This window comes from Orbicella franksi, chromosome 10, assembly GCF_964199315.1.
Source record: "Orbicella franksi chromosome 10, jaOrbFran1.1, whole genome shotgun sequence".
Lineage (NCBI taxonomy): Eukaryota > Metazoa > Cnidaria > Anthozoa > Scleractinia > Merulinidae > Orbicella > Orbicella franksi.
Window position 1 is genome coordinate 3709947 of NC_138154.1, and position 14312 is coordinate 3724258.

The 14312-nt window shown below is 38.9% G+C and overlaps 1 protein-coding gene and 1 long non-coding RNA gene across 3 annotated transcripts; both read left to right on the forward strand.

Moving 5' to 3' along the window:
- The first annotated feature begins 2276 nt into the window (after positions 1 to 2276).
- On the forward strand, positions 2277 to 3125 carry LOC145500041 (uncharacterized). The gene has a single exon (XM_081479547.1). The coding sequence runs from the start codon at positions 2370 to 2372 to the stop codon at positions 3123 to 3125; it is 756 nt and encodes a 251-aa protein (XP_081335673.1). The 5' UTR covers positions 2277 to 2369.
- A 6540-nt stretch (positions 3126 to 9665) lies between these two features.
- Positions 9666 to 14267, forward strand: LOC145501195 (uncharacterized). Of its 2 annotated transcripts, XR_014051214.1 has the most exons (4): positions 9666 to 10113; positions 10292 to 10398; positions 10815 to 10888; positions 13248 to 14267. It is a non-coding gene; the product is annotated as an uncharacterized LOC145501195 (long non-coding RNA). The 2 variants fall into 2 exon arrangements; XR_014051213.1 differs by having other exon boundaries at positions 10815 to 14267.
- The last annotated feature ends 45 nt before the right edge of the window (positions 14268 to 14312 follow it).

Consider the following 14312-nt stretch of genomic DNA (forward strand, 5'->3'; position numbering starts at 1 on the left):
TGAGTAATAAATGCATGGGATTAAGCTGTCTTTGCCGCTGGTTTAGCGGAGCGCAGTGGAGTTCGTGTTTCACCAACAGCGTAACTAATAATTGTTAAAACAAAACGATGGCAAAATTTGTAGAATTTTACTTACTTTACACAGAATGCCCTTCTGTTTCTCCAGATGTTGAACGAATTCTGTGGCATTTTCCAAAGTACTTTTGGAAATTTCTGTGGGCGGAGGAGATGCATCACCACCGGCCAGTAGTTCATTCATGTCAGATTGAACACGTGCATTGATGTGGCCATTCTCGGTACCAACTCCGGCATTTTAGACGGGGGAAATTTTGCCGTATCTGATGGCTTCATTCACCTCTGCCACAAACTGATCGATGTTGTATCTCAGTAGCTGCTGTGCGTCCTAGTCAAAGGTGAAGTGCAGCTGCCCATTGTCGTACACATTCTTGAAACATTCTTGAAAGGCATCGATCACCTCAGTTTTCAGGTAGGATAGTGGTAGCTGCACCTTTCACCGGAGAACAATTTACACAAAAGCTGAACGTCGCCAGTTGCGTTGTCCTCGTCAGTCTTCATTAACTTTTTCAATATGTCGAAGACTTCAGGGGAGAGAATTATTCCTTTATTCTGGTTGACGAGCAATTTCACTAATCCCGAATAGGTGCTTTTGCTGATGATAGAAGGAGTTAGCTCTAACTCTTCCAACGGGTCTTGGGCGGCATGTTGTATGGCGGACGATTTTCCTGAAACTATTCAACAAAGACGAGGCTATAAATAACTGGACTGCTTATGACAGTTGTGAGGAAAGGTCACAATGTATAGAGTAGTAAAGTCAATGAATTTCAGAGAAACGCACGATATATTTACCTGTTCCCGGGTATCCAACAAAGATGGTGAAAAGATTAAGTGGCTGGTTGTGCGTTAATGTTTGAATGCGCGAGTGCTTCGATGCCAGGAGGTAGGCTGTTGCTGTGAAAAGTGAAGGTATAAAATAGCCTTCGCAGCTTCCCACAGAGACTGCTTTGTTTTTGATGAATCGTTGAACGTCTTGGTTTGGAAACAATTTCTCGTTCGAAAACTGAACTTCGTTTAGACGCTTCTGGAGATTCACCCAGGTTTGTTCGTTTTGCTTTGAAAGCTTCGAAAGCGCATATATCGTGAGTGAAGATCACTTGTGACGAATGTCAAAGATAGATCGCAAATGAGAAGCAATAGAAGTGATGGTTAATAAGAGATGCCGGCAGTTGGAATTTTGATCAATTGTAGGCCACGCGCAAGTCTTTCTTAGGAGTCTTTACCTCATGGGAAGAGTGATTTGTCTGGATAATGGGTTATGTGATAAAATTAATTGTGAATGTAAGGTTGGCTTTTAAAAGAATCAAGGAGTAGTATCAGTATTGATTTTCGGAAAGGTCGTAATGAGAGACTGAGCGTTAAGGAAAGTTCACAATAGGTTTTGAATAAGTTTGTTATTGGTAACTAGTAAAATGAAATGGAAAAAAATGAGCTAACGATGAAAGGGACGCGCTGTCAGTACAATAAACTGTATGAATTATTATTGGATTTTAAACACTTAATGATTTGTTTTGTGTTGTGAGGCGATGTACTTTTTGTCTAATAAGATTAATAATAATCAAAACGTAAACTAAATGAATGAATGGACGCGTGGGAAGGCGCATGGTTGAAAAAAAATTTCAACTGCATCATGCAATGAGCATGCACGGATGATGAAAGAATATCAAGAAGACTGCCATTTGTTCTATTACTCGTTCCCTTTAGCGTGTCGTCGTAAATCAAACAACAAAGAAATGGGACGGGCGGCAAATAAAACGACTTTGCTTCAACAGTTTTAATTAACCGTGTGTAAAGTTGTGATCAATCACACAAGGTAGAAGAAATCCATTGTTTAAAGTATTGTTTAATCTCCTGTTTAAACCTTGCAACCACTTATTTAACTTTGCAGTGAATGAATTGTTTATTGAGACAAGCGGTACTTGTGAAATCATTTTGTGCATATAGCTGTACCTAACGAGGCCGAGGAAGAATTTGGTAAAGGCGTTTTTATTCTGTTAGATTTGGAAGTGTATGAAGCATGGTTGACAAGGCAGTTCAAGTTGCGATCGGTTCAAAACGACCTCGCCAAACGAGTCCGCCTTTTGCAACCATTCCAAAAGAGGTGCGTGCAACTCAATGCGGAATACTTCAAACAGGAAGCTATGGCCGTAACAACAAACGCAAGAAGTGGCGTTATGATGACTTAGAAGGGCTAATGGCGGATAAGGAGATGTTTATTCACTGGTTAATGGATGAACGCCTAATAGCAAAGGAACGTTTGTGTCCAATGTGCGATGAACGAATAACCTTGACAAGATGTGCGGATCAGATTTATTCAAGCGGGAAAGCAGGAAGCAGGAAAAGGGGAAAAGACACAAAGCAGAGATATCGATCAGGAAAGGTAGCTGGTTCGAGAAAAGCAAAATGACTTTGGAAGAGATTGTGAAGGTGATGTACTGGTGGTACCAGGATCTTGATCAGTCGCAGATTAAACACGAATTAGGACTCGCGGAAAGTACTGGTGTTGACTGGGACAGCTTTTGTCGGGAAGTTTGCGAAATCACTATGTTCGAAAACAGCGAAAAACTTGGAGGAGAAGGCAAGATCGTACAGATTGACGAGAGTAAACTTGGTAAAAGAAAATACCATCGAGGTCATCACGTGGAAGGTCAGTGGGTGTTTGGCGGAATTGAACAGGACGGTAGGAAATCTTTTCTTGTGGCGGTCGAGAAACGGGACGAAGGAACACTATTACCTATTATTGAAAAATGGATTGCACCAGGAACAATTATCGTATCCGATTGCTGGAAAACTTACACCAATCTTGACAAGCATGGCTATGAACATCGAACACTGAACCGCTCGGTTGAATTTGTGAATGAAGACGGTGATCATACAAATAAAATAGAAGAACATTGGAGGCAAACAAAGTGCAAACTTCCAAAATTCGGAGTACGGAAACATTTGTTTTCAACTTATTTGGCGGAATTTATGTTACGATATACGCATAGAGGCGAGGACTTGTTCGCGGTTTTTTTGAATGACGTGAAGAAAATGTATGCAGCGAATTAGGAACCCTAAACTAGGCACTTGCAAAATGAGAACAATATTTAAGCAAGAGATTAGGCACAGGTTGAATGAGAACATTAGGGCTAGAGGCCTTTAAAAGGAAGAACTGGTTATGAACGAAAAATGCGCACACTTTTTGTTGTTTGATATTACTTGGCTGTTTGTCAGGCTTTCGCTTTTATATGCGAAGCTCAAAGTTAGATAAAAGGAAGATTTTGGTTTGTCATTTTTAGAAAGAGGAAAAATACATGTTAACATTTCGTGACGCTAATACAAAGTCAGCAACGACTGTGGGACTGCGGGACTGCGGTAGCAGTGCCTTACAGTTGATGAATTCGGCACCGTGTGATCAGCTACTGAATCTTATTATGGCCACCTCGGGACTGCGGTAGCAGCATTAGAAGACACAAAAAAGTGGCCGGGTATTCTGAAGTTTAGCCATTAAAAATGTCTTTTGAGAACCTCTTGTGAGCGAAAACGTCCGTGGCGCTTTTCATAAGTTTTCAAAACTGTAGGAAAAATTGCAAAGGAAGCCATTAAAGCGCGCGTAATTGACGTGCAAATCACGTGGGTATCCAGTTACAAAAAGTTCAACTTGGATACCTGTAATTGGCCACCCACGTGATCGCGCGCCGATTACGTATCCAATAAGCGCGCGGAGAACCAATCACGATCGAGAATTTTGCTGTAGATACGATCAAAAAACATGATCAAAAGACATTTCGGGGCTCAAAAGAATTTTTAATTCCGAAATTTGTTATAGATGCGATTAATTAGTAATTGGACCTCGTGTCGTACAATTCAGGGAGAAATCGTACTCGTGATTTCAAATCAGCCTCGTGCTTCGCGCTCGTCCAATTTTGAAATTACTCGCGCGATTTCTCCCTGAATTGTACTCCACTCGGTCCAGTTACTATTACTAAAAGCTGAAGGGACTGGATATGGGATATGTGAGTTTAAAGGCAATAAAAGAATAATGATTAATATTATGTCTTCTATACCCGGAAAATAATGCATTTACTGAGAATGAAAGTGTTTGGATTTTCCTTGGTGTTGCATTACTAAGCTCAGTGATTTATGTAGAAACCTCCAACCACTTTCTCAACCAATCAGAAGGAAAACCAAAACAAATCGTGACGCGCTCACGCACGCTTTCCCGCGCTTGGGCCAGTTACATGTATTTACTTCCAGTTTTGTTGAGTGTTAAGGAGCTTTTAAGCTTTTAAGCCTGGCTAAATCTATATATTAATTTGTTCATGGACATTGCCTCAGTCACAAAATTTTTCTGGCCACGGCCCTGCAGCGTAACAAATGTTAAGCGAGGATAAAAAGATCACAACTTTCGCATTAGAGATCCGAAAGTTTTGTTTCATCGTGGGAGAAAGTGCTGTGCTAAACTTGATTAGTGTGCCTGTCAAAGTCACCTCACGCTTTGGGAAACTTTGACTGAGTAAAGAAAAGACAAAAGTACAGTAATATTTTGATTTGAGACAGCACAAGTTTAAATCAGTTTTGAATGTGTGTATTGAGATCAGTCTGGATGGTTATCTCTATACAACAGTGTTTGAACTCGAAGACTAAGTTATTCATAGTTATTTGTTATATTCATCTTCACATCCATCACATGTAAAGAATTCCATTCCTTATTCTCAGTTTCCTAGACTTTGTCGTCTTTGTACTGATGACTCTGATTTTTCCTTAAAATCAGAGGAAATGTGCGATTTCTTCGACAAAAGTGGTTATCCTGCTTCTGTTGTTCAAGCGGGCCATCATCGCGCCCAACAACTTGATCGACAGTCAGCACTACAAACGTCACAGAAGGAAAATAATGATAGAATTCCATTCACCCTCACATTTCACCCTCACAACCACGCAGTAAAATCCATCATTCTAAAATATTTTAAATTACTTCAAAATGATCCTGATACTGGTAGAATCTTTTCGCAACCTCCATTAATTTCATTCAAACGCGACAAAGACATGTATAGGTAACGTTTTAGTCAGAGGCGCATTCCGAACAAGTGATCAACCCGGACCTTTGAAATGCGCACGCGCACGATGCAAGCCATGTCCTTTCATTCGCAACGTTGAGAAAATATCGGGACCTGTACCTCAGCCAATGTCATCTACTGCATAACTTGCACTCTTTGCAAAAAGTTATACGTCGGCGAAACAGGGAGATGACTAGGCGACCGATTCCGAGAACATCTTCGTGACGTAGAGAAAGAAGACAAAAACGCATCTAAACCGGTCGCGAGACACTTTAATCTCCCCAATCATTCTAAGCAACATATGGCAGTCTGCGGCCTTTCCCTACATCAAGGAAGCACGGAAAGCCGTAAAACTCTAGAACAACAATTTATTTTTCAAATAGGCACTCTTAATCCTCACGGTATCAACGAACGCTTTTCATTCAACTAATTGATTCTGTTGCTTTTCACGTACCACCCTCCAGGAATCACTTGAGCTGTTAGCATTTTTAAACTTATCATTCCAATATTCTGCTTCGGCTTCTCTCATGATCTTAGTCACGTGATTTCGTTGTTGACGATACAGTTTCCAAGCTTCTGGATCACTTGGATTACTTTGAGCTCTTCTTAGCAGAGCATATTTTCTATTCATCACCTTCCTGATGTTGCCATTCATCCACTTCAAACCATTAGTGCGCACTTTTACTTTTCTAGTTTTCAGATGATCAGTCATAACGTCCTTATATAAATACTCCCATGCCCAAGCAACATCATCTACGTCATCAAATATCTCACAGACACTCCAAGGTGCCGTACTGAGATCATGTCTGAGTTTCTCGCAATTAAGGTTCTTAAAATCTGTCACTTTTTTGATCACTGGACTTGATTTTTGTCTCCGCAAATTAACTACAGCATATACAAGATGGTGATCAGAAATACCTGGGGCATAACAGCCTGCAATTTTCACCTTGGATTTATGAGAAGTGAAGATTAGGTCTATGATTGTGTTTGAAAACTCTGTAGTTCTTGTAGAGAAAAGAAAGAGTTTTATACGGTTTATGTTAATCAAAAACCTATAATTGTATATATACCTGATGTTTTGAAAACCAGGTCCGAACAGCCCAATAACAGCTGGTGCCTAATAGAGTCGTGTAAGCAGTGCTTACCAAGTTCCGCACTCCACACTTCATCTAGTGCAAAAAGGAAATGACACTAGAATCTCTGGGCCACCTGTGGATGAATTCAGGCTTAACTGTCATCATATCAGATAAAAGCTCTTTGCAAGCATAACTTAATAACAGCAAACTTAAGTGCCTTGAAATCTCCCCCTCCCTCCGGGGTCAGGTACCACTCCGCACATATCAGCCCCCCGCCCCTCACGACAATAGCGGAACCTTCTGCCAAGGCAATAAACCCACTCAGCTTTGGGAAATTCCGTGCACTTTAAGGATTGTGTCACGTCGGACAGCTAAGTGCATACCCAGCCGTCAGACTGACTTGAGACTATGGACACAAGTTCAAACCGACCCCACCCCCCTGGATTAAGGGCCAGGTACCCCAAAGAGGTATCTATAATTAGTCGCACTCCTGTAGATGTCTCCAGACTTTCCGGTAACGGAGCCCCCCCTGGAAAATAATGTGCTACGCTAAGCTGAAATCGATGCCGCAGGCATCGATTTCAGCGCAGCTCGCGGAGTAAAATTAGGTATGCGTTTTTCAAAACTTCAAGGAAAAGTGCAATTGTAATGGCTCTATGTTTCCAGGTCATGCATTTTCTGTAAAACAACATGTCCTTTTGCACTTAGATTAAGTCACTGTCTGAGCCCATGTAGGGTTGACCCGCCCGTCGGCTTGGAGAGGTAAGACCAGTACATTATAGCAACCCCGTTGTGCTTACAAAATTTACCTTTGGCTTCAACTTTATAACAAACCAGTTTGATTTTGACAGTGTGGCATGTTTATGATCTACAGCCCCTACCTTCATCTAGAAAAACCAGACTCAAATTGAAAATGAAAACAAGAAAATCCAAAAGACTATTAATCAAGTCAAACTGGTTTGAAAAGTTTACCAACAAAAATGACTTCACAGCACCATTAACAGACCCCTTTTTCAAAACTGCAGGTAGATATGTATTTACAAATTTACAATACACAAAATTATAGAGGGTCCACAATAGGGTTCTCAGATCTCGCTTCCCGTCCATTTTTTCCTGTTAACTGTCCGTTATCCCACCCTTTTTTGCCAGGAAATCCCGATCCTACCCACTTTTCAAAGGCGTTTCTGCGTTAATTATTAATTTGTTAAATTAATAATTAATTTAATAATTAACACAGAAACTTTTTAAACATTATATATCCCATAAAAGATCACAAAAGGATTCAATGGGTAGCAGATAAGTAAACACAAATAATTGTAACGTTTCTTTCTGGGTTGACTGATCACAAAGGAAAAGAATATATTTGTTTGGTAGCAGCTTGTTTGTCTTATTACTTCGCAGAAAGAAGACCTGAGAAACCCTGAGTCATTTCCATGGGCAACAAATTATAGCAGACTCCGAGGGAATACATGAAGTAATATGCTTGTGAAAATACACGATAAATTATGCGGGTTATTGACCAAGAGTGAGGTCAAGATGGCTGGATATTGGCCAAGTTCTCGGTCCATAAACACGCCCAAAATAAAAGAGGCCAATATCCAGCCATCTAGCTACTTTTTGCTAAAATAAAGAAAATATACACACCTTGCCTGGTTTCTGTCGTCCATTTGGCCCATTTCACCGTTTTGGGACTTTTGGAGGTGTTCGTCGCAACTTTCAATCAATCAATCAATCAATCAATCAGTCAGTCAGTCAGTCAGTCAATCAAACTTTATTTAAAAGCTTTTAAAGAGGGTTACACTTAATAGTTGTACAACTAATAAACCTGTGGCCTTGGATTAAGAATTATAAAAGACATTATAAATATCTTAAGACCTACATTAAAAATCTAAATATACAAATATAAGAACATATAGACGTGGGTATCCAATTACCACTTTTTGTAATTGGATATCCACGTGATCGCGCACCGGTTAAGCGGCAAATAGGCACGCAGAAAACCAATCACGATCGAAAATTTTGTTATAGATACTATTACTCCCTAAATTGTACTCCACTCGGTCCGATTACTATTACATTTAAGAAATAGAAAACATATACCGTGTTTCTATTGAGTTTTAGTATGAATCTACTAACGTTCTATCAAGAATGCCGTTCTCTGATTGGCTACGCTACTCACCATCTATTCTGTAATGGATAGTGAGTAGCGTAGCAGTGTGCCTTTGTGAACAAAATGACGTCCGCTTCACGGCGTTTTCGAAGTGTCTGTGAAGAGGATTGAGATAAAATTTTGAACGGCTAACCCTAGTACCTTACCTTTGGGTGTTTAGTGCTTATAACAGAGACTTTGATCGATTGTGAGCAACACAGTCTGTAGTCTTTGATGATGGCAGTCGTGTAAACTCTTGCTACCATTTGACAAGCAAAAGTCGGATAACTTTCAGCAACGCTGTTACTTCGAATCTTCCCATACACCTTTCGCAGTTGTCACCATTTTCCAGAATATAAACGAATTTAGAGTAGTTTTTGTGAGGAAAATTTCCGAAGAAAACACTTTCTCGTTCTCGTTCGCTTTCCACACGTGTTTCACTCAACTTAAGGTGGTATGGTACCCTAAAATATGGCGATGTTCATGAAAAATTCAATTTCTTGGAAATACAAGACTTAAGACCCTTGAGGACTTGTCAAAAACATTTTGAAACGATCTTGCCGATGATTTCCTTCCAGATGAGTGTGAACAGTGGTATAAGTTTTTTCACGTGGCAACGGCCATAGCAACGACTGTTTACTATAAGAACATGACCAAAAATATAGATTATTTTTAAATTATATGAACGAAACTATTTAGAAAAAACTTTTAAGACATGCACAACTCGATTAGTATAATTATTTGTGAAAAGCTTTGCCTCAAATTGCCATCACAGGCTCATTCATTTCCCTTATGACAAGGAATACTTCCCACAACTGCGGTAACTTTTTACAAAATAGAACAACCATTGCACCCCCTCCCCCGAGATCCAATCTGCACCCCCCCCCCCCACTATTTGTGGCTCGTTAAATGCTTAATACTTCGTGTAAAAAACTTAAAGTGCATTTTTCTCAAAAGTTTACTTTTGTACCGACTGACTTCGCGCCAACATTTCTACTTTGCAAGGTTTTTAAGTAGAATTTCTGAAACTTAGGCTCATCAAAGACCAATAGTGTCGTGATGATATAAACCAAAAAAATCGTAACATTTTAAGGTCTGTCACGTGACATGAGATGATTTGTCCACTGGGTGTTGTAAAAAATAAGGTTATTTCCAAATAAAGCTGTAAAAATCACTGAAAATAAGAGTTAACTGTCAAAACTTCGGTTCATATCACAGAACAAAACAGAAACTTACATGATATGCTTAATTGGCAGTCAATTCTTGTTTTGTAAAAGAGCAGGAATTGTTGGCGTCAATACTATAAAACACTACTTCAAAAGGCTGTGGCTGGTTTCCATAGCAACCATTTTAAGTAAAACTTTAGAAATTTAATTTCTCTTCTTGAGTGCAATAGCACACGATTGATCTTTCTTCACCATATTTAAACAAACTTTTTGGTCCATATTGAGGGTACCATACCACCTTAAAAACACCGCGCCAGAAACTTTCCCGCCTTTTCGAAAGACGGCGAGAGACTGGTAAGGAAAATAATTCAAGTTGAGTGACCCTGGTAACTAGAATAAGTCCAGTTTCAAAATGGCGGTATAATTTGAGGTTTTCCGTAAAGATGGTTTATCACAACTCTTGTCATCGTATGCTTCTGATGAGTCTGAAGGTTCAAGCAGTGAGAAGGAGGACTCAACTAGAAAAGAAAACCAGACAATTAAATCCGTGAAGGTGAAAGGAAATCCACACCAACCGGACGAATCATGCAGGTTGTGAGGTTCAAAAAGGTTAGCTCATGTAATCTTTGTATAGCTTCAGAGATCTTCAGTCTTCGTCTATAAAATGAGTTTAACAATCGTCCACATGTTGAAACTGTAGTCGGTCGATATAAACTGTAGATTGTGACTTCCGCCCTACCTAGCTGGAATAACCCATGTATATTGACAATTTCCTGTTCCTCGGAAGGGAACCAAGATTTGACTGGTTGGTTTTGGAGTGGGACATTTGACACTATATCGGTAAGGATTGGCTCAAAGAGAAAAGCCTACAAAAGCTTTGTGCTGTGTTTGAAGGTAAATAAAATGCTTTGCTTCTGAAAATGTCCAATGCTTAGGAGGCACTTGCCAAGAGGGGGTGGGAGGGGGGGGGGGGGATGTTGAAGTTTCAAACTGACGAGCATATTACTTGGAAATACTTATATAACAATCAGTCTGAGCAGAGTGAGACCAGGTTAGACATTTTGTGACTTTTAATGGAAAGTAATAATGAATGAGGCGATGTTAGCCCACTATTCATGGTTAATACATTTCCGGTTTACTTGAAGTTAGTTCCACTTACGGTCAGCACAAAGGGCAGACTGAGAATAAAAACTGTTTCTCATCTGATATGTGACAACATGTTATCTAAAAACATACGTCATATCAATATTTAAAAATAGCAACACACAATATGATATTGACAACAAGTGACATACCACATGACTTTGCAGGTGGGTCGTCCACTGTCTTCACATTCGGCAGCATGGCGGCCTTTTGGAGATCGGCAAGTCAGCTGTCAAATCAGGTAAGCAGCGGATAAATAACCTGTGGCCTGACCGCTTTGTTGATGAAAAAAAAAAATGAAGAAGCAAGCAAAGAATATACCACAATAATGCTAATGTTTGTGAATTATGACCATGGAAAAGGGAGTGTGTGACACTCGGTGAGTTTTTAGATGATATATGTTCAGGTATCAGATGAGAAACTTTATTCTCAGTCTGCATTTTGTACCTAGTCAACATAATTTTTTGTACCCAGTCTGCAGTCTGCAGTCTGCATTTTACACTGACTGGCTCCACCCCATCCCCAGTTTGCTTGAGGTTAATTCCACTTGGGTTTGTTTGTGGTTAGCTTTTATATTGTGGTTTGGGGAACACTGTATTATTTATATTTAGGCTTGCAGTATGTATAGCTAAAAAATTTGGCTTCTTGCAGCTGGTGCCCTGTTAGTGTAGTGGGTAAGTCAGTGTATCCCGGATCAATTTTCCTGGGTTTCACTCTTCTTCTTTATTTGAATTAAATGAAAAAAAATAAGTAAGTAAGCGTGAAAAATGGTTGGACTCATTGATATTTGAGGTCTTCAACTTAAATTGTTGTAAAGTGGTAACATTAATATATTTTATTGTAGTTTGATTTGGTTTTAATTTAATTTATTGCAATTTGATGGCAAGGTCTCTACTATCTTACCCTGTGGGACAGAGATTCTCTTCTTTTTCTTCTCTTTGAGAGATGAGAGGGATCCTCTGCTTGTAACCACTCCATTTTTTATATTTGTGTTTACATGAATTACTTTAGCATGTGCTTTGTTACATGAAGTGCTCACACGCAACTACATTTTTTAGCAATGATGTAGTTGTCGCTTATTGCTGGCATGCAGCATTCTTTTGGATAAGTGACTTCGCACTTTTTTCACCCTGCACTTATGTCACACACGATTTACCCCTCTGTGGAAGCGAAATGCACTCTGGGAGCTAGTAAATAAGACGTACATAACAAAAATTCGCTATCTTTGGTTTCGGGGAGTGAGAAACTCTTCCTTTGCAGCCGACCTTTGGAGTTTGTAGGATCCGTGGAGTGCCTTTAATGTCAGCTTTTAAACAAAGATTTTGAGTGTGGATTGTGCTTTGTCAAGTATCGGATAAATTTGCGCTCATTGGCAAACTCAAAATAAGAACATATTGTCCATTTATACAACTTAAGATCAACAAGCAAGTCGCACACATGATAGGTCAAGGGTCCACATTAAATTAATGTATTGATGAGCGTTGTTTAGGCTGGATCTTTGCCTGTCTTGAGTTGAATTGAGTGAACACTGTATGAGCATTGTATGAGGGCTGAAATATCTGAACTAAACTTATCTGTGGACTGAAATATTGGTGAAGTTGACTAGCGCTCTATTACGAATGCCGTTCTCTGATTGGCTACACTACTCACTATCTATTCTGTGATAGATATTGAGTAGCGTAGCAGTGGGCCCTTGTTAACAAAATGACGGATGCTTCTTGGTGTTTTCAAAGTGTCTGTGAAGAGAATTTAGATAAAGTTTTTAATGACTAGTAGATCTATACTAAAGCGACTAGATTATTCACTCCCAATTTCTATGCATGATAGTCAACGTGGGCTGCACCTTCGTCTACAATCACGCAATAGAAATCCCAAACTCATAATCTAATTGTTTGATAGAAACACATGTGACAAACTTCTACACCTGTTTCTATTAAACAATTAGATTATAAGCTCGAGATTTCTATGAAGTACCAACTGGGCCCAAGGATTCTTTAGTCCTTTTGCTGCCACTGTCAACCCTGACTCTAATTAACAATTAGATTATGAGCTCAAGATTTCTATGAGATGATAGTTGATGAGGCCGAAGGCCGAATCAACTATCACCTCATAGAAATCTTGAGCTCATAATCTAATTGTTTTAGTAGAATTCTTACTAAAATTTACTTCAAATAACGGTTTCCAGTTATTTCTTGACGTATTATTAAACTTTGCACTTGAAAAAGAACACTCGGATTGACTTGTCATTTAAAATTGAAGTTGTGTGCGTGCGCGCATCAGTATTTCCAATAATTTCAACTTTTTCAAAAGTCAAGAAACCGTAAATGTCATTCGTTCAGACTTCTCAGGAATTTAATTATCTATTTGCATCAAAATTTTCCTCCAAATCTTCGGAAAAAACGAAAAAAATGTCATCATTTCCTAGACGACCTCCAGCCACTGCACATTAATGGCTGATAGTGTTCAATGGCTCAGCCAATCAAATTACAGCATTTGCATTAGTATACTAGTAGAATTCTACTAAATTCTATTGAGGTTGTAAAGCTCTTGTAAAGTTGTAATTGCTTTGATTCTTAATTATGTCATTTTTGTTATGGCAGACATCTTTGACAAAAACTGCAGAGGAGGAAAACCGAGTCATACTCTACCCACCTCAGGTATGAAAGACATTTTTTTTGTCAGATGTACTGTTAGAAAACTCATTTTAGTGTTTTGCTGATCTGCTGACCAGTGGTATTGCATCATTTGAGCCTTTGCAAAAGCACTGCATGGCTTCTCTTAGTGGGCGATGAACTTGCTGTTTTGTTTGTTTACATAGAGGATATTACATGAACATGGCCACGTGGAGATATAAAATTTCTCTTGGAGTGAAATATTTTTCAAGACGAGAAGAGAAATTGTGTATCTCCAAGTGGCCATGTAATGTTCACCTGGTATTTAATTGTTTTTTGTATAATAAAGTAATAAATTACATGCAGGATGCAAGCATGATGAACATGTCAAGTTTTGAATCAAATTTTATCTTCTGGTAGTAACGATGAGTAACGTAGTAAGTGTACATTCTCCTCTCAGTTTCCTAAGCTGACATTAATTACTGACTTCTTTTCACAATGTTATCTTAAATTCAAGCAAGCAGGTGGTGAAGACAAACTAAGACTTTGTTGATGTCTTGGTAAAACCATGTTTCTGTAAAGAGAATTGCTGAAATTAAACAATTAGTAACACCTCAGACAAGGGAATTTACAGTATAGAAGGAATTGCAGTATATAAATGCTAAAGCTGACTTTTGTATTCCATACCTTAATTGTTATTTTATTACAAAGGAATAACTGGTTTAATGCAATTATATATTAATTTTTAGTGCAGAGTGCACTATTAGGATGGTTTAGGGGGCTGCTGTTCGCTAAGGCACCAATGCACCAATGCACAATAATGCCATAAGGTGTGAACTTTAATGTTTGTTTAATTAATTAATTTCAACCATTAAGAAATGTAGTTCTATTAGCTTTTACCTTTTGTAAGTCATGCTAATGATAGTGCCCCATCAAATAGTCTGATAATAGTAGGATAATATCCCTGATACACGCGTTTGTTTGTTTTCTTCAGTGGATTCAGTGTGACATGAGGTATTTTGATATGACTGTGGCAAGTATGACTAGGCAAGT